This window comes from Myotis myotis, unplaced genomic scaffold (genome assembly GCF_014108235.1).
Source record: "Myotis myotis isolate mMyoMyo1 unplaced genomic scaffold, mMyoMyo1.p scaffold_m19_p_21, whole genome shotgun sequence".
Classification (NCBI taxonomy): domain Eukaryota; kingdom Metazoa; phylum Chordata; class Mammalia; order Chiroptera; family Vespertilionidae; genus Myotis; species Myotis myotis.
This window is the reverse complement of record NW_023416326.1, coordinates 5697439-5720226: the sequence shown is the minus strand read 5'-3', so window position 1 is coordinate 5720226 and position 22788 is coordinate 5697439. Positions and strand designations below refer to the sequence as shown.

The window sequence follows — 22788 nt, the reverse complement described above, 5'->3', positions numbered from 1 at the left end:
TCACTGAAGGGGTCTGCATTCTAAATGCAAAGGTGAAAACGAGGCCCCCAAGGGAGCAAACTGCAAAAAGATGTGCAAACAACCCCCTCACCAAATGAGGGACCGAACCCTTGAAATAACTGCAGCAAGAATCAGACCTCTGCGACATGCAGCATCAGCAATGCCTCGCTTTTCATCAGAAATTACTAAACACGGGATGGGCTCAAAGCAGCTTGGGGAACCTGTTCTGAGAGTTCTGCTGGTTCATTCTCTTCCTGGCTGCTGCATCCCCCAAAGGCATTTTTGTTTCCTGAGGCTTTGGGTAGCTTTCCTTTACATAATTAAGGGAATTCCCTTATTTTGAAAGGAATATAGTAGAATTTTTTTATATCATAAGCGAATCTTATCAAATGCTTATTCCGCAGCTACTGCGGTGATCATGGTTGCTTTTCTTTCATCTTTTAACCTGGGTAATTGCCTTAATGGACTTTCTAAGGTTAATCTCGCATCCAAATTGATAGACGTAGATTGCCAGCACGCACAGGCACATACCTGTACATTATTATTACTTTTTAAAATATGTTTTTACTGATTTCAGAGAGGAAGGGGGAGGCAGGGAGAGAAACATCAAGGATGAGAGAGAATCATCAATTGGCTGCCTCCTGCACGCCCCCTCCCCCCCCCCCCCCACTGGGGATCAAGCCTGCAACCCGGGCATGTGACCCGACTAGGAATTGAACCGTGACCTCCTGGTTCATAGGTTGAAGCTCACCACTGAGCCACACCAGCCAGGCTGCATACACATTATTTCTAAGATTTCTGCATTTATTATACTTGGAAGCAAAATTGCTTTGTAATTTTCTCTTCCTTAACCGTCCATATCTGGTTTGGGTATCAATGTTCTAGATGATGTCTTCATTTTTCCCCTAGAGTTATAATTATGTAAGTTAGTGTGAGGTATTAAAAACGAGTAATTACTCCTCGAAAGTAGCGAAAAATCATTATGTAATTTTAATCGACGTGTCCATGATTGCAGGTTATAGACTCATCGTTGAAAAAACTGGAGTGTCATCCCATTGAAATAGAAGAATTTGTGGAACATTTTACTTTTCTGGATGCAATTTCCTCCAGAATATCGCAGTTGGAGAAAGAGTACTCAACCATTGCTCAGCTGTATTCCGTTCTGAGCTACTACCAGGTCTATATTTCAGAAGAGCAAGTCGCCACCCATAAAGTGCTGCTCATCAGGTTTACTCAGCTGAAAAGCGCCGTGAAGCTAAGCAAACTGAACAAGGACGCTGCCATTGGCAAGTTCCGAGACAACCTGGAAGCCTACGTCACCAGTCTGAGGACCGACGCCAGTAATTTAAAGGCCAAAGTAAGTTTCCGTGTTCCGTGAAAAGTCAGCCAGGTCTTGGTCTCAGGTCGGCCTAAGCAGGCCGGTGGTTTTTTTCCTGTGGACCCTTCGGTCAGTGATTTAATCCACGGATCCCTCACCTGGAACCCACAGACAGACTCTGGATGACGCGTGAAGCTTGAACGGGCAGTGACAGTGCGTGTCTGTCCTCACTAACCTCCAACTGAAATTTTGCTTCCATTATGGAAATGTGTTTCCATTGTGAGTGAAGGTAGACAGCAAACAGCAGCAAAGCTGGTTCACCACAGGCTTCAACGGACTGCCCGAGGGGGCCGGGGGGCAGGGGGAAGGCATGGCTTGAAAAGGGCAAAGAAACCCTTAGATCCTCCTGGGTCTTAGCCTCGGGCAGGGGTGGGGCACGTCTGGCCTATGGGCCGTCCGAGGCCGTGAAATCATTTGGTCTGGTCCTGCCAAGGCATTAAGGGTGAGTTAGTTAAATGTTTGATTGAATATAGCAGGGTAATTTTTGTTTAATTTCTTAAAATGATTACTATTTTTTATGTTATTGTTGACAATAATACAGATGCCTCCCATTTCCACCTCCCCTTTACCTCTCTCTGCCCAGCTCCTCCCCCCTGCTCCCCCCAGGTCGTCGCCCCCCTATTCCTCCTCTCCATGGGCTGTGCGGATAAGCAGATAAGTTCTTTGGTTTCTCTCTCCTCATCCCCCCACCCCCACATGGAGGCATGTCAGTCTGTTCCATGCCTCCATGCTTAGGGTCTTGTTTTGTTGGCCCATTAGTTTTGTTCATTAGAAGCCACAGATAAGTGAGATCATGTGATATTTGTCTTTCTCTGACTGACCGGTGTCACTTAGCATAATACTCTCCAGGGTCCCTCCATGCTGTCTCAGAGGGTAAGAGGTCCCTCTTTTTAACAGCTGCATAGTATTCCGTTGTGTCGCTGTGCCACCACTTTTTTATCCACTCATCTACTGATGGGCACGTGGGCTGTTTCCAGATCTCAGCTATTGTGAGCAATGCTGCTATGCACGTAGGCATGCGTACATTCTTTCTGATTGGTATGTTTTGGGGTTTTTAGGATATATTCCCTTGAAGTGGGGTCGCTGGGTCAAATGGCAGTTCCATGTTTAATTGTGTGAGGAAACCCCATCCTGTTTTTCCGTAGTGGCTGCACCCGGCTGCATTCCCACCAGCAGTGAGTTTTGTACGGCCCGCGAATGATGTTACAAACATCCAGATGGCCCTGGGCAGAAGAAAGGTTCCCCACCCCTGGTCTAGGTCCAGTGGTAATGGTAGTTCCAGCCTCACTTATCACGAGAAGCAAACTGTCAGACACCGAACATTCACTGAGCGCCAGTAACCGTGCTAGGGGGTCCTGGAAGGAAAAAATAGTCGACGCGCTGCCGATTCGGTGGCATTTCAAATGAGCATCTTCTCCCTCAGTCTGCCTTCACTGTGTCCTCTCAGATTCCTCAGTAGCTGCTCTTGGGGCCTGTCCAGGGTTGATAGCTGTTTTATTGGGAGAGACGGGGGGGGGGGGGGGGGCTGTTGATGCCCAGATCTGACTTCCATTGTATAACCTTTCAAACTATTTCATGTACATACTGTTGACTGCGACCGTTCTTGGAGGATCTCTGTTTGAAGACTGCTGGTAGGAGAGGCAAAACTTGGCCTTGACTCCATGTAAGCTAGTAAGATTAGTCCTTCAAGTATTCACTCCTCTCTCAAGATAACTCGTTTATAAATAAGTATTAGTGAGTGGGAAATTATGGGAGAAGCTCGCTAAGGAAAACTTTTCTTACAACCCATTTTATATAGGCATCGCTGTGATAGATTACTATATATTAAGCCTCATCCATTCTCACAGATATATGGTTTATCAGTTTTATACAACTCACTGTTACAGTGTTCTCAGTGTTGATTTGATGACCACACTCCCCATAACACAGTATGATATGCAGTCCCATGGGTTGGATTTTTCAAAAGAATAAGGTGATAGGATCCAAATGAATTTGTTTTTTTCAGGAACATTTTAATAAACAACTCCCACCTGCCTTTGATGGCACGGTATACAAAGACTAAACCAATAAAACTATCCTTAATCTTAAGAAGTTGTTCATTTACTAAGGAAAATCGGAGGAAACTTTTCCTCACATCTCTCTCTCTTTGGATGTCCTTGTTGCAAATGCCCACAATGTCCTGTGCAAGAATAAAACTCTCACACGAGGCTACACGTGCCAAGCATCATAAAAGTGAGGCGCCCTTTACCAGGGTCAGGAAGCGGGAATGCGGGCCACACCCGGCACCGCCGCCGCTTACCATCTGACGACGGGAAAATGATTTACAACCTCAGAAGTGCTTTGAAAAATTATACAAACTAGTAACTGTCTTTGAAGATGGTTTTATGGATTTCGTAAGCAAGGTAATGTGTTGCCACAGCACCTGAAATGGAGAAGTTACACAGGAAATTATAGATCTGATGGTAATAATAATCATGACAATGGCCCTAACCGGTGTGGCTCAGTGGCTAGAGCATCGGCCTGCGGACTGAAGGGTCCCAGGTTCGATTCCGGTCAAGGGCATGCACCTTGGTTGCGGGCACATCCCCAGTAGGGGGTGTGCAGGAGGCAGCTGATCGATGTTTCTCTCTCATCAATGTTTCTAACTCTCTATCCTCTCTGTAAAAAATCAATAAAATATATTAAAAAAAATAATGACAATGAATCGTAACCAACACAAGGAATTATACGCTAAAGGTAATCTCCCCAGATGGTGGCTGCACATGACGTTGGGCTGCGTGCTGAGACGCGGTCCGTGAGCGTGGCCACCTTCCAAGCGCTGTGACCTCTTGGCGTGTGTCCCTGCTCTTTTCCAGGTGAGGACGCCTGTCCTGTTACACATGGGGACCCCGGTGTCCACTGCGATGGAAATGGTCCAAGCCTTCTCCCAGGAAGCCGCCACCCTCGCCAACAAGGTCCAGATCTGCACCAACTACCAGGAGTCCATCAGCGAGGCCCAGTCGCACCTGCACCAGCTGAACGTGGAGGAGCTCACCCAGGCGGTGGCGGCCGACATCTCCGACATCGACTACGAGCTGACCTTGAGGAAGATCCTGTGGGAGGCGCAGGAGGAGTGGAGAGCGCTCTTCCAGGAGTGGCGGGCCAGCACCCTTCACGACATTGACATAGAATCGGTGCAGAGCAATGTGTCCAAGTGGCTGAGCCTGATCTTGGTCCTGGAAAAAGGTAAACGCATCCTCCCCGTGGTGGCCCACCCAGAGTTACATCTAAGATGCCCTCTGGGTCAGCAAGGTTACCCTCTCTCTCCCAGTCCCCACGACCTGACCGTTCAGGGCTGGAGAGACAGCCCAGGGCACAGGTGGGATTATTTCCTGAAGCAAAAGAAAAGAGATAGCTGAAACCGGTTTGGCTCAGTGGACAGAGCGTCGGCCTGCGGACTGAAGGGTCCCGGGTTCGATTCCGGTCAAGGGCATATACCTGGGTTGCGGGCACATCCCCAGTGGGAGATGTGCAGGAGGCAGCTGATCAATGTTTCTCTCTCATCGATGTTTCTAACTCTCTATCTCTCTCCCTACATCTCTGTAAAAAATCAATAAAATATATTTAAAAAAAAAAAAAAGAGATGGAGACTTGGGCCCCAAATTTGCTTAACGTCATGAGTAACAGTTTGCGTCTCCTTTAAACCAGGCCGGGCCCCAGACACTTCCCGCTGGACTCCGGCTCTTCCTAGGGCCAGAGCTGGGTGGATGCTAAGGGCCCACCTGCGGGGTCTGCACCCACATCGCAGGCCCTCTGGGCAGTGGGGACGCAGCTGAAAGTGGCTTTGAGGGGGTCCCCTCGGCTCAGCGTCACAAGGGAAATGGGTCAGTGCAGAGGTGCTGTGCCCGTGCGAGCAGGTGCGCTATCCTACCCGCTCCCAAAGGAAGCCTTTCACGTGGGAAGGGGAAATCGAGGCAGAATTTTAAATCCCTCCCTCACCTCTCAGCTACACTCTAGCCCAGCGATGGCGAACCTTTTGAGCTCAGCGTGTCAGCATTTTGAAAAACCCTAACTTAACTCTGGGGCCGTGTCACATAGAGAAATGTTTTGATCTTTGCAACCATAGTAAAACAAAGACTTATACTTTTGATATTTATTTTATATATTTAAATGCCATTGAACAAAGAAAAATCAACCAAAAAAATGAGTTTGCGTGTCACCTCTGACACGCGTGTCATAGGTTCGCCATCGTTGCTCTAGAAAGACACTTCAGATTGCTTGTATTTAAATTCTCCAAAAGAGACAGCCCTGCCACAAAAGTGTAGTCGAGAGGGAAATTGGGAGCACATGGCCTGCAGCCTCACTGCGTGCACGGATCACTCATCCCGGGCGTCCTCGCTCCATATGTTGTTGTGTGTGTTCAGAGAACAAGATACAAAACTAGTGGGCCACACCTTCTTTTACCCATGGCTTCCCAGGGGACATCTTGCTGTCTGTTTGCCAGCGTCTAGAGTTGCACAATCCAAAGTTATTATCTTGTCCTTTTATTTAGCCACGTCTTGAACAACATTGCCATTATTCAACATGGCTTTATCAAAGAGGCCCCGGCTGTACAAATTGGAGATTTAAGAATATGGGTCCCAGCTTTGGCTGTTTCTCTGCCCCCTCCCTGTTCTTTATATACATATATTTTTTATTATTGATTTCAGAGAGGAAGGGAGAGAGAGTGAGAGAGAAACATCAACGATGAGAGAGAATCATTGATCGGCTGCCTCCTGCACGCCAGCCGACTGGGGATCGAGCCTGCCACCTGGGCATGTGCCCTTGACTGGAGTCAAACCTGGGACCCTTGCAGTCCACAGGCCAGTGCTCTAGCCACTGAGCCACACCGGCCAGGGCCCCTCCCTGTTCTTTTTAAGGGGCAGTAAAAAAAAAAGTTCTAAGGGTCGAACCTGCACCTGCACAGGTTTGAGTCTTGTGTCTCAGTGGTGTCAGTGCCATGGCAAAGCTTTCACCTACATTTCAGTGTTAAAGTATCTTCCTTATGAAAAAATAGTGACTCTGTTTTTCCCTGTGATGTTGTTCCTTACTGAGCAGGATTTAAAAGCTCCAAACCTTTACAGTCTCTTTTTTAAAATATGTATGTATTGATTTCGGGGAGGCAGGGAGAGGGAGAGAGATGGAAACGTCAATGATGGGCCCTTCACCAGGAAGCGAACTGTGGCTTCTTGGCTTGTAGGTCGATGCTCAACCACTGAGCCACGCCGGCCGGGCCCTATTACAGTCTTTTGAATGCCAACGTGTGCCTGTCTGTCTGTCTGTCTGTCTGTCTTGTCAGTGACACTCGGAACCCTGTAGCAGCTTCCCTAGCATCAAATGCCATAAGGTAACTTGGTTCTCTGATCTGCAGTGCCCTTTCTCTTTACTCCATAGTTCAGTCTTACGGGAGGATGATAGCAATAAAACTCACTGTTTCAGTGCAGACAGACGAGTAACTGATCAACGCAGTCTGGTTTAAAACATACAGTGAGCATGCCATCGGCCCACCGACCCATTGCTGTTCACAGACTTGCCCCAGAACAACATGGTAGCGTTCCTGAAGCAGTCGGTGACCGGCTTTAAGCAAGAGCTGCCCATCATCATCGCCCTGGGGAACCCCTGCCTCAAGCCCCGGCACTGGGAGGCTTTCCAGGAGATCATCGGGAAGTCCATTACCCTCGATAGAAACTGTACCATCGAGAGTCTTCTCGTGCTCAAGGTAAGCGAGAGGCGTTCAGAATACAACAAAAACGGTTGAAATGCCACCGGGGCTAATTTTAAGCGAGCAGGTACATCTACAGGGATGGGGAGTTAGAAAAGGGAGGAATTCATGGGACGTCTGGTGGAAGGTTTTTCTATTTTTGCGCCGGGCTCACAATAAGCTTCATTGATGTTTCGTGATTCAGTGTTGACAGTCTCTAATGAAATCGGTCACAGTATTTTATGCCTCTAATCTACTAAAATGATTTGCTGTAATGAGGACATGGGGGGGAGGGGGGCGCGTCACAAAGGTCCCGCCACGCAGCCTGTGGTCGGGATGGAACCCCAGCGCACCCGACCTTCACTGTTTCCGCTGGCCCACCACGTGTCCGTGGCGGTCTTCCGTTTTCCATGTATTCGGAATGATCTGCGCTGACATTTAAAAAACATGACTTTCCCTCCCAGATGTGTCAGTATGAAAATGAAATCAATGAAATCTCAACCTCAGCCACGCACGAAGCTGCCCTTGAAAAGCTGCTGTTTAAGATCATCGACCTTTGGAAGACGACCCCTTTGCACTTGGTCCTTCATCACACGGAGACGGACGAGATCCTCATCATTTCGTCTCTGGATGACTTGCTCGCCCAGTTGGAGGAGTCGCAGGTCGTGCTCGCCACCGTGAAAGGGTCCTCGTATAGCGAGCCCATCAAGGTAGGTGGTGGGGACCAAGGGGACCTGCGGTCATCGTCCACCCTTTTGTTGATCACTTCACATTTTTGCCATCTGGGAGCTTTGGGTTTGAATAATGCATTGAAATACTTACATCAAAATGGATTGAATAGCGGATAAAAGACTAAAAAAAAAAATAACTTTTTATGGAAACGTTCGCCGTTCATGAGGAATTGTCAGAACGTTTCATTTGGGCAGACGAGGTGAATTTAGGCAAGAGGCAAACAGGAGCCCGCAAGCCGGCACGTTCCCGGCAGTGCCGCTGCCGCTGCCAATGCCCACAGGCCCCCAGTGCCCGTGCCCGGACCATTGCCCTGTCATCTGCGTGCTGGAGAGGAATGCCTCATTTTCATTTCCTGTGTTATTTCTCTTTTTTTTTAAAAAAAAAATGTATTTTTATTGATTTCAGAGAGGCGGGGAGAGGGGGAGAGAGAGAAACATCAGTGATGGGAGAGAATCATTGAGCGGCTGCCTCCTGCACGCCCCCTAGTGGGGATCGAGCCTGCAACCCAGCATGTGCCCAGATAGGGAGTCAAACCTGGGACCCTTCAGTCCATAGGCCGCCGCGCTATCCATTGAGCCACACCGGCTATTGCTCTTACACAGGGCCATCCTGGCTTTATGCTTGTGTGTTCCTGCAGTGATCTCTGCCCCAAACAGCAGCCTCCACATCTCTTCTAGCGTAAGTTGAAATGAAACCGCAGAGCTTGTATTTGGTGTTCTCCGATAGCCCTTCCGGGGCAGCCTCCATCCAACCACATAGGTGAGAATCATTTAAACTTCAGGAAACTCTACGAGATGTGTAACAATTTAGAAACATTTCCTAGTAAAATTAACAAAACTGATTACAGATAGTGTGAGAGAAATATCTATTCAACAGATGGAATTCATAGTATTTGCAAACATACAAACATTTAGGGAAAATGTCAATTGGACCTCAGAGAAAAACACTAGGTGAATTAACCCCCCCCCCCAAAAAAAGTTAAATCACATAAACTGTTCTCTAACCATGTGCAGTAAAATAAAAACTGAACAGTAGAAAAGTTGCAAAGAAATAGAGAACAACCAAACCACTCACAAAAAATGGGAATTTTAAAGCAACTAGAAGAATATATAGGAAATGTAATCAAATTTTTAATTGAAAATAAGCAAAAAGGAGAGAATTATAAATCAAACCTTTGGCAGTTGACTAGAGCCCTAAAAAAGGAATATTTAGAGCACTAAATGCCTTTATTACTAATGGAAGTTTTCTGATATTAAAAGAATGAAGAAAACTTACAAGCACTTGGTATAAAACTTCTCTAAAACACAGGTTAAAAAAAAAAAAGCCAGCCACAGAACAATGCATATAAAATGATTGCATTTATGTAAATTATTAAAGACGTTATATGCATTATGTACACATGTGCAACAATGTTTAAAGAAAGGAATGAAAGAATATACATGCCAAAAAAGATCTGTATATTGCATAATGAATAAGGCAGAAAATTGAATGAGTAGGACACCTCACACCTCCCCCAATACTAAATATAATGAGATTTATATTCGTGTACAGACCTCCATCCATTACTTCCTGTCTGTCAGTGACTAATAATCAGATTTGTGCGCAGTTTCTATTCTATGATTCTTACAAGTAGTTTTCCATTTAGATTTCGGTTTCTGTCCTTGTAGGGTCTTGTGGATAAATGGGATCAAAAGTTGACTCTCTTCTCGTACACCCTGGAGGAGTGGGTGAACTGCCAGCGATCTTGGCTTTACCTTGAACCCGTCTTCAATTCTTTGGAGGTAAAAAGGTAAAAACTTGAAATATGCCACATACAGGTACAAAAAAAATCATCGTGGATAATTGATTCTCTGTGATTCTTGAGAAACCATTTCTTCAATGAACACTCTCGCTGCCGAATGATTGTTATATTTTTTCCTTCATAAAAAATCGAAAATATCATTTTTTTAAAGCCTTATTTCTCAGTTGTTGATAGGGAGCTATTTAAGGACAGGGAAGAAATGTCAGATACATCATTATAATCTCCAAGCGACAATATGTGTCTCTTTATTAGTGTGGTTCTTTAAAAAACATTTTTATTGATGTCAGAGAGGAAGGGAGAGGAAGAGAGAGAGAGAAACATCAGTGATGAGAAGGAATCATTGATCGGCTGCCTCCTGCACACCCCACACTGGGGATCGAACCTGCAACCTGGGCATGTGCCCTGACCGGGAATTGAACAGTGGCCTCCAGGTTTATAGGCTGACGCTCAACCACTGAGCCACACTGGCCAGGCTATAGTGTGGTTTTGATGTAAACAGTAAGCGTGTTTTTAGTACCATGCATACAAAAATGATAATTTCTTCCTCTGGACCACGTGAAAGAATAAAGGACCTAGACCAGTGGTTCTCAACCTTGGCTGCACATTAGAATCACCTGGGAATCTTTTTAAAATCCTGATTTCTGGGCCTTATCCTCCAGAAATTCTGTTTCTGTGTTTTGGGGTGAGGCCACAACATGAGTAACAAAGAAACAGAATTTCCGGAGGATGAGGCCCAGAAATCAGGATTTTAAAAAGATTCCCAGGTGATTCTAATGTGCAGCCAAGGTTGAGAACCACTGACCTAGACAATGTTGAAAATTTGACCATCTCTCTCTATTCCTAGCATTGGAATTAACTGGTCTCTTTGTAGCTGATTGGTCTTAAGAGTGCTTAAGTTGAGACATATGTATTATCGAGGCAGAATTTAAACAGTGGACATCACACAAGCTAGTCTAGGGGCCATTCTGAAATAAGGTAGAAAGTGATGAGGTGTATGTTTATAAGACATATTAGAGCAGATGATAGAAAACCTTGAATATCAGGTTAAGTATTTTGAGCTTTATTTTAGATGCATAGGGGAGCTCCTAGGGGTTAACAAAAGAGAAATGTTTAGATGCATTACTTCGTAGGAAACTACCCCTTTTTGTTGTATGTATATAGTTCTTACCATATGAATGCTTTAGACCAGTGATGGCGAACCTTTTGAGCTCGGCGTGTCAGCATTTTGAAAAACCCTAAGTTAACTCTGGTGCTGTGTGACATAGAGAAATTTTTTTATCTTTGCAACTATAGTAAAACAAAGACTTATATTTCTGATATTTATTTTATATATTTAAATACCATTGAACAAAGAAAAATCAACCAAAACAATGAGTTCGCATGTCACCTCTGACACGCGTGTCACAGGTTCGCCATCACTGCTTTAGACTCTGTTAGTCTACACTTATTCTCAAAGTGCTCTGAGAAGGTGAAGCCACATAACTAAGGGGTATGTCCTTTATAGTCACGACAACTCAGTGCCTGAAATGCAAACCTTAATGCTACCTTTTACGAAACATTTCTTAATGAGAGGGAAGACTCCTAGGTAAGGGATTTCAGAATATCACCAAGTTGTTCTTTTACAGGATTGGCTAGCAGGCTGAAAACAGGGCTTCTGCCTAAAGGCCCCTTTGCCATGGCTGTAAAGAACGGAAAAAGTGGGTCTGGAATAGACCCGCCTTCGACTCACAGAGAAAGATGATGGGCCGATGCACTATCCACTGAGCCAAACCAGCCAGGGCCGAATTTTAGTAGCCCTTTGTTTTATTCCAAGCCCTCGGACAGAAATCACTTCCACACACTCTATGTAGAACTTTTATATCTCAAGCTTATACCCCTCGTTAGGCCTGATCTTGTTAAATGATGGCTGGATAGCCAATGTATGGTAGTATTTCCTACCACTAGTACACAACAGACACTAAAAAAACCCACACAAACAAACTTTAGTTAATGCTCGATCAGCAAAAATATAACGGAGCAAAACATTTTGTAAATTGAACACTATTGGGTGGCAGATGCACTGAGCTGGCAGATTTTAATGATCATTTCTTGCCCTGACTGGTTTGGCTCAGTGAATAGAGCGTCGGCCTGTGGACTCAAGGGTCCCAGGTTCGATTCTGGCCAAGGGCATGTACCTTGGTTGCGGGCACATCCCCAGTGGGGGGTGTGCAGGAGGCAGCTGATCGATGGATGTTTCTAACTCCCTCTCCCTCTCCCTTCCTCTCTGTAAAAAATGATCATTTCTTCAAAAAATAAAACGATCCCCAATTTTCTTTTTGCAGGCAGCTCCCAGCAGAATCAGAACTCTTCTCTCAGGTGATGGACATGTGGAAGGAGATCATGCTAAAAATCCAAAACAAGCTGAATGCGTTGGGCATAGCCATCTCCTCGGGCGTCCTCGGGATCCTGAGAAACTGTAACGTCTCTCTCGAACGTATAAAGAAAAGACTGGAGGTAACGCCGCCGAGGTCCTAGACTGCGCAGCCGTTCAGCTCACACCCTGCCGTGTAACGCACCACGCAGTCCAACCCCAGGGCAGGTTTTCTTGGTTGCTCTAACCTCCCAACGGTATTTCCAACGCTCACCATCTGTCGGGCTCATGCAAACACTATAGAGAGCCCCAGCCGGTGTGGCTCAGTGGATAGAGCGTTGGCCTACGGACGGAAGGGTCCTAGGTTCGATTCCGGTCAAGGGCGCATGCCTGGGTTGCAGGCTCCATCCCCAGTCGGGGGCGTGCAGGAGGCAGCCGATCAATGATTCTCTCTCATCATTGATGTTTCTATCTCTCTCTCTCTCTCTCTCTCCCTCTCCTTTCCTCTCTGAAATCAATAAAAATATCTTTAAATAAAACAAACAGTATAGAGAAAGGGAAGAGAAGTGCATGGACCAATCTAAATGACCCTCAGCAAAGTCTCACATTTTTAAGTGCCTACCTGCACGCGCCCCAAACAGGGCTCTGGCCGGGGAGGATCCTGCAACTGAGGATACATGCCCTTGACCGGAATCGAACCCGGGACCCTTCAGTCCGCAGGTCGACGCTCTATCCACTGAGCCACACTGGCCAGGGCACCTGCAGTTTTAACATTGTGGCTTTTGTGTGCCCAGGGAGGCCCAACGGGATTCATATCCTGATGACACATATTCTGAATTGCACTTCTTTTGGTTCTGGACAGGACTACCTTGAAGTTAAAAGGATGATTTTCCCAAGATTCTACTTCCTTAGCAACGAGGAACTTCTCGCGATCCTGGCGGGGAGCAGCGACCCCGAGTCCGTCCAGGTGAGACCACTGTCCTCTGCTCCCCAGCCTTATCCCCAAAAGCTGCGGGGGATGGGGGGCGGGAGGGGGGGCTCTGCTGCTACTGATGCTGGTTTCTGGTCCACAGCCCCACCTGGTGAAATGCTTTGAGAACATCAAGCAGCTGCTGATCTGGAAGCAGGAAATCGGCCCTCCCACCGTGATAATGCTCATCTCCAACGAAGGGGAGGCCCTGTTGCTGCCCAAGTAGGACCTTTACGTTGCACAACCTCCGCTTGGCGATTTCTGATGGATCGTAGAAGTTGGCTAAGCAAACTACTTCTTTTAAAAAAATACATACTGCCCTCATTGGTTTGGCTCAGTGGATAGAGCGTCAGCCTGCGGACTGAAGGGTCCCAGGTTCGATTCCGGTCAAGGGCACATGCCTGGGTTGCAGGCTTGATCCCCAGTAGGAGACATGCAGGAGGCAGCCGATCAATGATTCTCTGTCATCATTGATGTTTCTCTCTCTCTTTCCCTTCCCCTTTCTCTCTGAAATCAATAAGGATATAATAAAAAAGAATAATAAAATAAATACATACATACATACTTTTTATTGATTACAGAGAGAGGAAGGGAGAGGGAGAGAGAGAAACATCAACGATGAGAAAAACCATTGATCGGCTGCCTCCTGCACGCGCCCTATTGGGGATCGAGCCCACAACCCCGGCCTGTGCACTGACCGGGAACCAAACCGTGACCTCCTGGTTCGTAGGTCAATGCTCAACCACTGAGCCACGCTGGCCAGGCAGCAAACTATTTCTTCAAAGATAATATGCTTGTCTGGAATTTTACCCTTCCATGTCTATATGGAGTAACAGGATCCTGAAAGCCAACGCGAGATTTTATTAGTTGAATACAGGCAGGAAGGAAACTTGCTTAGGGTTGTTGGTGCTGCCCCTTCTGATTCTCCTTCCATTGCACTGGTCCAGTCTGCCAGCCGTGGCCTGGGGCTCCTGATGTGCATGGTTTGAAAAAATGCTGTGCCCCAGTCTTGTCATCCACCAAAACCCCTCACTGGCCCCTCATCTAGGCTTAGTGTTTCAAAAATCCAGCGAGGAATCCAAAACTGCTTTGTAATATAACCTACCTATTTTGTAAATTCGTATTTAACGGGACTGTTCATTTTGCAAATTTATGGTGTTGATGTTAGAATTTCCTAAAGCTAAGTGATATGTTTTGGGGTGGTGGTGGTTTTTTTTTTGAATAGTTTTCCAAATTAAGATCTAGAAAAACAAAAGCTGTTACAGAATTAGAGTCCTTTGGCCTGTGAGCGGTATGAGTAGAGGAGGCTTAGTCTACAAGCTTATCACAGGAATGAAACGGGAGTAAAGGTAACCTCCACATGCTTATTTCTTAAATTACAGGAAAATTCGTGTAAGAAATGCTGTGGAACAGTGGCTGGAAAATGTAGAGAAGAGCATGTTTGATGTGCTAAAAAAGTAAGTACAGTGGTCAGATCCTAATGTGTGTGTGTGTGTCTGTGTGTGTGTGTCTGTGTGTGTGTGTCTGTGTGTGTGTCTGTGTGTATGTGTGTGTTTGTGTGTGTGTCTGTGTGTGTGTATGTGTGTGTGTCTGTCTGTGTGTGTCTGTGTGTGTGTATGTGTGTGTCTGTGTGTGTGTCTCTGTGTGTGTCTGTATGTGTGTATGTGTGTGTATGTGTGTGTGTATGTGTGTGTCTGTGTGTGTGTGTCTGTGTCTCTGTGTGTGTCTGTGTGTGTGCGCGCATGTGTGTGTGTCTGTGTGTGTCTGTGTGTGTGTCTCTGTGTGTGTGTGTCTGTGTGTGTCTGTGTCTGTCTGTGTGTCTGTGTGTGTATGTGTGTGTGTGTCTGTGTGTGTCTGTGTGTCTCTGTGTGTGTGTGTGTGTGTCTGTGTCTGTCTGTGTGTGTGTCTGTGTGTGTGTCTGTGTCTGTGTGTGTCTGTGTGTGTCTGTGTGTCTCTGTGTGTGTGTGTGTGTCTCTCTGTGTGTCTGTGTGTGTGTGTGTGTGTCTGTGTGTGTCTGTGTGTCTCTGTGTGTGTGTCTGTGTGTGTGTCTGTGTGTGTGTCTGTCTCTGTGTGTGTCTGTGTGTGTGTCTGTGTGTCTGTGTGTGTCTGTGTATGTGTCTCTGTGTGTGTCTGTGTGTCTGTGTGTCTGTGTGTGTGTGTCTGTGTGTCTGTGTGTATGTGTATGTGTGTGTGTGTGTGTCTGTGTGTGTGTGTGTCTGTGGACTTGGTTACTTATCTACTAATCTAAGTGGGAACTAGACAGGGAAATGCATGAAGTGAAATCTATTGGGTCATGTTGATAAGCGTCAGCTTGAGGGTGTGACCAGGACAGCATTCGCTATTTGTGAACTTTGAGATTCTTAAGGGTCTGAACTCTGGCCCGATTGGCTGCTTCCCTGAGACCTGGTACCCAGGAGGCCTCTGGGAGCAGCCCCTTCACTTCTGTGCGTCTCTGTCCCATTTCTGCTCCCTGGCATCGTTTACTTGGTTTAGTCTTTTTTAAATATGTTTTTATTACTAATTTCAGAGAGGAAGGGAGAGGGAGAGAGAGAGAGAGAAACATCAATGATGAGAGAGAATCACTGACCAGCTGCCTCCTGCACACGCCCCGCCCCCCGACACACACACACACACACACACACACACACACACACACACACACTGAGGATTAAGCCTGTAACCCAGCGTGTGCCCTGACCAGGAATCGAACCGTGACCTCCTGGTTCATGGGTTAATGCTGAACCACTGAGCCACACCGGCTGGGCTACTTGGCTTCGTCTTTTTAATGTTCTCCTTTCTATAGATTAATCTGTCATTGCAATCTGTGTAGAATAAAGGCCAAGCCTCAGAGTGTGCGCATCGAGATTGGACTAGAACAGTCTGTCTACATGTCTCGCTCTCTACTGTTGGTTATGGGAAAGCCGCTGGTTCTCAAGTTTTAACACGTTGCGGACCAGTAGTTTTATTGCTGGCTTTACCCGGTGGCCGGATAAGTCTCTATTGAACGAGGTCAAAAAACGTTTTACATAAATGTTAAAGGCACGCTTGACAGTTACATACCCGTTGCATTTTGAAGTTATGTATTACGTGCTCTTACAAGCTAATATCCTTTTAAAGTGTGAGACTTTGTAAAACACTGTGTACGATGGAGCGAGAATTCTCGTGATCTGTCCACAGGGGTGTTATTAATATTGATATTTATTAATATTACGCTAACACCACCACAGGCTTTCCGGACCAGAGCAGGTTACCATTTACCTGCAGAAATAACCACTGGGCTTTCCTTTGTTCCACTTCTGACCCCTGGTGATGTGAGAGGACCAGGTCTCATTCCACATGGGGGGTGGGGGCATGCTTCTTTCTGTAGGCAGGAACCCCCACAATGCATCTGGGCATTTGAGAGACATGCAGATCTTCAAGGGCTGGTTAGACAATCTTATCATTCGCTAATGAGGATCGTTCTCTCTCTGTCTTTACAGTTTTTTAAAAAATGTCCTTTCCTTTCGATGTTGCCTAGGGTGACAAGTTTTGTTCAGTGTTGAAAAGCACAGATGCCGGTGAGCAGAAGCTGTTGCTTCTAGTTTTATTGGGAAAGCTGCTCGCGATTCGCCTTCAGTTATGACGCTCAGGTTTCTGGAAACGGCGCCTTATCACCGACTCTAATAATTAAAGGTGGTCAGCCGCCTCCAATGACTTCTGTGACTCTATTGAGGAACTCAAATGCAGTCTCATCTTTAATTTGTGGATATCAGGAATTACATGCATACATTTCCTTAGGGTGAACTTTTCTTGATATTCTTATTCATTTTTCGGTCTGCTTACTTTCTTAGGCAACTGTGCAATCGTGTCCTACTTTTCCCGTGCATTTGCCAATTTCTTTTTCTTTCTAACACCTGTTATCTCTTTTGCTGTGTTGTTACATGCATACCTTCTCAGTAGAGTGTACCTTCAGTCAGCACATCGGTGTTCGCACCAGTTAATATTTTTTGTTACATGCTATTTGTTTAATAGCTTGTCACGGCTGTTTCCATGATCAGAAGACGTTTGTATCCCAATGTTATTTTTCACATTTCTTGTGTCATGTTGTTCCGTGAATCAAGTGTAAAAATGGATTTTGATTTTTTTTGCTTTGACTTGGTTTTACTTTTATTCATATCACAGTGTTTGCTGTCCGTTCTGGTCGGTCCTGACGCCCCGAAGGTCACTCCCGGCCCCTGTTCGGTCTTGTGTGGACTTGGCCGCCCGTGCCCTTGGGTGGTACGGCCTGGATTCCTCTCCTCGTGCGTCCACTTGCGTGGGACAACATGAGGCTCCCCCCGTGCCTCCCTAGTTTGGGCAAAATCTATGTTCCTTTTACCGAAAGCCACAGCTTGGGACAGGTGGCCTCTCTCGTGTGTCTCCAGCCCTCACCAGGTTCCAGCGACTTCGCTCCCTGGCCCTGTCGGGCCTGAGGGTGGTAACACTGCCCCTGCTGCTAGACCCAGTGTCCACCATCCCTGCGGGCTCCCTAACCCTGCCCTCACCCCCGAGGGTCCCTTTAAACTCTCTTCCGGAGACCCTTTCAGTGTGCTGTGTCCTGCCATCTTGTTAGATTTATTTCGATCACCCTCACACTTGGACTCACGTCTGCCATCGTACGGCGTGCTAGCCGATGGGGCTTTGGGTTTGGCCCCATTGGAAACATGCAGATGATGCTAACGAGGAATTTAAGGGATATGAAGTAGGCACGAATCAAGGCTCTATGGGTTCTATTTGGACCCACGCATATACCTAAAATTGGGACAAAACAAAACAAAATAAATTGGAGTTCCTGGAGGAAAGGCCCCCTGTGATCTTGTCCGATTTGCTCACTAACTGGCCACGATCAGTGACCAGGTGTAAGGAATGGAAATACATTTTTCTGTTGACAGATTTGTGAAGGAAGGGATCGAGGAATGGAGCCGCCAGCAGTTTTCCAGCTGGGTGGTGTCTCACCCAGGACAAGTGGTGCACACCGTGGTAAGTCAGTCAGCGCTGCATCCATCCTCAAGGAGGGCCTGGGGGCCACACTGCCAGGGGAGCACGGATGTGGGGATGAGCCATCAGGCAGGGCACGCGTGTACGTCACTGACCCTGAAATGCATCTGGAAATAAGATATACAGATGGATGGACAGATGGACAGATAGGTGATAAAGCAAACACCCGCACAGCAAACGGTTAACTGTAGAATGCAGCTGGTGGGCCTTTGGAATTCATCTTATAATCCCTTTAAATTTTCCAGTTTAAACTTTTCACAGTAAAATCTTTTTTTAATATATTTTTATTGATTTCAGAGAGGAAGGGAGAGGGGGAGAGAGAAAGAAACATCAGTGATGAGAGAGAATCATTGATCGGCTACCTCCTGCACGCCCCCTGCTGGGGATCGAGCCCACAACCCAGGCATGGGCCCTTGACTGGAATCGAACCTGGGACCCTTCCGTCTGCAGGCTGATGCTCTATCCACTGAGCAACACCAGCCGGGGCTCACAGTAAAATCTTGAATAAAAGTAGACCACGCATTATCTTCCTAGGGACGCCATGCTCTTGTGCTGCCTCCATTTTCCACCGCTGTCATTAAAAAGCCACTGCAAACTTAGTTGCTTAAAACAACACCCTTCATTATCTGACAGTTTATAGGTTAGAAGGACAGCACGTCTCTCTGGGCTCCGATCGGGGTGTCAGCAGGGCTGCGGTCCTCTCTGGAGGCCCAGGGGAGCCCCACTTCTTGTCTTTTCCAGCTTTGGAGGCCACCTGCCTTCCTGCCTGGGGCCCCGGCCTTCATTTTCAAGGCTAGCGATGCTGCATGTCTCTGACCATTCTTCTGTAGTCCGATCTCCCTCCGCCAACAGGCAGATAAAGGTCTCCAATTTTAAGGATACATGGATTGCATTGGATCCACTCAAGTAACTTACCAGCCTCTTGACATATCCCCCGCCATTAACTCCCGGGTCAATCTGACATTAACCTAGCAGCCGCCGTAAAATAGCTGTAGTGTGTATGGGAAGAGTCGGTGATTACAGACGACGTGTGATAGAAATAGGACTTCTGAGTTCAACTGAGGAAACACCACTAGTTTCATCTTGGAAAATTCCTGTCGTTATTACTTAACCTAGTGGTTAAGGATACATTTAGAAAATATAAATATTGGTGATAAGCATACTTCCATTTATTAATGACTAAGTCCCCCCCCCACACACACACACACAACATAAGCGTTAATCAAAATTCAATCTTTAACTCTCACATACATACCAAGGAGTAAGTTCTCTCTTTTACTCACATGCAAATGCACTCATACATACACACACACACACCACCCATAGACGTCGTGAACACGTTTGTTTTAATTTATAGAATTGATGCTTCCGTCATCATGTTGACATTTTACCTTTTCAGAGCCAGATCATGTTTTACAACGATTGCGCCAAAAGTTTCATGAGTTCTGATCCGAGAGAAGGGCTGGAGAAAGCCCACGCGGATCTGATACAGCGCTTAGAGCAGATCGCGGAGCTGGTGGTGCTGGACACGAGCAATGCTCGGACGAAGGTGGTCCTGGGGGCACTGATCACCCTCTACGTTCACTGCAAAGACATAGTGAGCGATTTACTGCTTAAGAACATCTTCAGCGCCGAGGATTTCGAGTGGACAAGGTAGGCAGATCTAAACTGGAACTCTACACGAAATCATTTCTCACATACACACCGCTTGGTAAATTAACTCTGTACCCCAAACTTTGTCAAACCTGAATTTCAATTTTCTCGGAGAATCCATATTGCTAAACTGTCCATACTACCCACAGCAATCTATAAATTCAATTCAATCCCTGTCAAAATTCCAATGGTATTTTTCACAGAAATGGGGACAGGGGGCGGGGGAGGGGGGGGGCAGAAATCCTGAAATTTGTATGGAACCACAAAAGCCCACCAGTAGCCAAACCCGTTTTAAGAAAAAAAGCACAAACTTGAAGGCATCACAGTTCCTGATTTCAGACTACATTACAAAGCTGTCGTAATCAGTATGCTATTGGCATAAAAACAGACACGTAGATCAATGGGACACACATGGACAGTCTACAACAAGAGAGCCAATAATATGTCATGGAGAAAAGATAGTCTCATCAATAAATGGTGTTGGGAAAACGGAAAGGCCATATGCAAAGAACGAAACGGACCACTGTCTTACAAACAAGAATTAATGCAAAATGAACGAAAGACTTGAAACCATCAAATCCCTAGAAGAAAACATGGGTGGTAAGCTTCTTGACATCAGCCTTGGCGATCTGACTCCAAAAGCGAAGGCAAATATATTGTTATTGATGTCAGAGCGGAAGGGAGAGGGGGAGAGGGAGAGAGACACATCAATGATGAGAGAGAATCATTGATCGGCTGCCTCCTGCACGCCCCACACTGAGGCTTGAACCTGCAACCTGGGCAGGTGCCCTGACCAGGAATCGAACCATGACCTCCTGGTTCATAGGTTGACGCTCAACCACTGAGCCACGCCGGCCGGGCAAAATACAATTTTTAAAAATAATGAGGACAAATGGCATTTCTCTCAACTACATTCACATAAGGATGATACTGACAATTCACAATGTCTTGAACCACATTCTTATTTGAAACCATAATAAGCTCCATAGGGCTGATGCTTCTATAAATCCTCCGTCTATCTGGCGTCGCACCAGGCAGCACGAGGCAGCAGGGCCATTTTCCCTCCAGGGACGAACACTCCTGTGTATAGTCTTCTGAGCTCTCGTTTCAGTGGCTGATACAGTCATTAGGAATTTTCCACCACTTTTCATTTGTTCTAATGTTTTGATTTCTGTTTTCAACCAATAATTTTATTTTTAATCTTTATTATGTTTCCGCATTTGGAAAAAAACACACACACACACACAAACGAAAAGCAATTTTGCCCCGATAACATGAGCTTTGACAATGTTGTTTTCAGACATCTGCAGTATAAATGGAACGAAAAACAGATGTTGTGCTACGTCTCCCAAGGCGATGCCAGGTTCACGTACGGCTACGAGTACTTGGGCTGCACCCCACGGCTGGTCGTCACGCCTCTCACCAACAGGTGCTGGCTCACTCTCACCGGGGCGCTGCACCTGAACATGGGGGGCTGTCCTTCGGGCCCGAACGGCACGGGGAAAACCGAGAGTGTCAAAGACCTGGCCAAAGTAAGTGGTTCTGCATCCAGAATAGCAACTTCCTTTTAGTCCTAAACTTGAACGGCACCGGACATGGACACCATCTCTGTGAAGAGGTTCTTCACTGTTTAACGAGCCCCTTTGGTCGTTCAGACCACGGACCGGTCGGTTCATTTCCGAGCGGCTGTTCTGTGTTGGGAGCTGGGGGCTCACTGAGTCCACGTGTGCTTTGCATCTGCTTGGAAAGCCGTTGGACCAACCGGCTGACATGCGAATGGTGGTTGTGTTCCCCTTTTCCTTCCTGTAGGGGCGATCCGTTCATTTTGAGCCCCGTACACAGATTTTTGCCTGGTCTTGGTGATTAATGGATGGGTGTGTGTGTGTGTGTGAGAGAGAGAGAGAGAGAGAGAGAGAGAGAGAGAGAGAGAGAGAGAGAGAGAGAGAGAGAGAAAGAGAGAGAGAGAGAGAGAGGGGCGCGCAGGCACAAGAGACAGAAGCACCTGATAAAGCTGGTTATGTCACCGGAATGCTGTTTTCTTAGTTTATATTTGTTGGTGTGTTTAAAAAATGACCTTAATGGTCCACGTGCTAATCGAACTGTAATGGCATATGAGCATTTCTGCTCAATTCAGTTTTGTGAGTTTTAAAATTTGGTGTGTAACTAATCTTTAATTGCAAACGTTTTCGCAAAAGAAGACATTCATTACTCCGGCAGTTTTAACCTTAGTTATTTTGTGTCATCATGTAAGAACTATATTAAAATAATATTTTTGTTTCGCAGTCCTTAGGTAAACACTGTGTCGTCTTCAACTGCTTTGAGGATCTGGATTATAAGGTAAACCTTATAGACTCAGGTAAAAATATTATGCAAATGAAAGAAATAATTCATTGGGGATTGAAAGAACAAGAAAAATGTCTTAGAGCTGTATTAAGTATTAACAGAACTATATAGGCTATTAATAATTTAAGCTAATAGAATAGAAACTTAGAATGCAATATAAACTTAAAACATTATACAGTTTGCCTTTATTCAACTGAACTTCTTAATTGTGTTTTTCAAACTTTTTGATGGAGATATTTCCAAACAAAATCTAATATGGAATATAAATATAACAAATTAAGAGTACTGATCTACTTATATAGATTTCTTTTATGTGTTCTAATCCTATACATTAACTTACTAAAAAGGTAAATCATTAAGAACAATGAGGCAATTCTAATTAACACAAAACTTTGAATCAGAGTTTATATGGATGATTACAACTTTCTATCAGCCCGTTTATTTTGCTTGCACATTATCTAAGACATATCTCAGAACCTGGGATATTTATTAAGAGTTTACGTGCCTGTCGCAAATTTACTCGAAGCTGTAAAACATTTCATCGCGGTATGCCAAGTCCCAGCCTTTTACGTTTGCTTGCTGTCATTTATTTGCAGTTCAAAGCACGTCACCTCTGAGATCCTGCATTTCCAATCTGTGCTCACTCCGCTTATTAAAAAAATCAGTAAATAAGCTGATTGGGTGATTATTGAGACTCGTACCAAGTAGAGTGCACCTTCCAGTGGGGCCCAGAGGACTAGGAGGGGTGAGCTGCTGAGCAAAGCTTAAGGGGGAGCCAAGGAATTTAGTAATCAAGATAAATAATAGTTTAATGCAGTCGTTTTAA

The 22788-nt window shown here is 45.8% G+C and overlaps 1 protein-coding gene across 1 annotated transcript in view; it reads left to right on the top strand.

Annotated features, from left to right (window-relative positions):
• DNAH14 (dynein axonemal heavy chain 14) overlaps positions 1–22788 on the top strand; it is a 137304-nt gene that overhangs the window by 29053 nt on the left and 85463 nt on the right. The window contains exons 17-29 of the mRNA XM_036355199.1: positions 1016–1357; positions 4234–4603; positions 6925–7115; positions 7562–7807; positions 9497–9618; positions 11952–12123; positions 12843–12947; positions 13054–13172; positions 14333–14407; positions 17861–17948; positions 19366–19619; positions 20920–21151; positions 21903–21956. Of these exons, the coding sequence (XP_036211092.1) occupies positions 1016–1357; positions 4234–4603; positions 6925–7115; positions 7562–7807; positions 9497–9618; positions 11952–12123; positions 12843–12947; positions 13054–13172; positions 14333–14407; positions 17861–17948; positions 19366–19619; positions 20920–21151; positions 21903–21956 (2370 nt within the window). The remainder of the gene's footprint in view (positions 1–1015; positions 1358–4233; positions 4604–6924; positions 7116–7561; positions 7808–9496; positions 9619–11951; positions 12124–12842; positions 12948–13053; positions 13173–14332; positions 14408–17860; positions 17949–19365; positions 19620–20919; positions 21152–21902; positions 21957–22788) is intronic.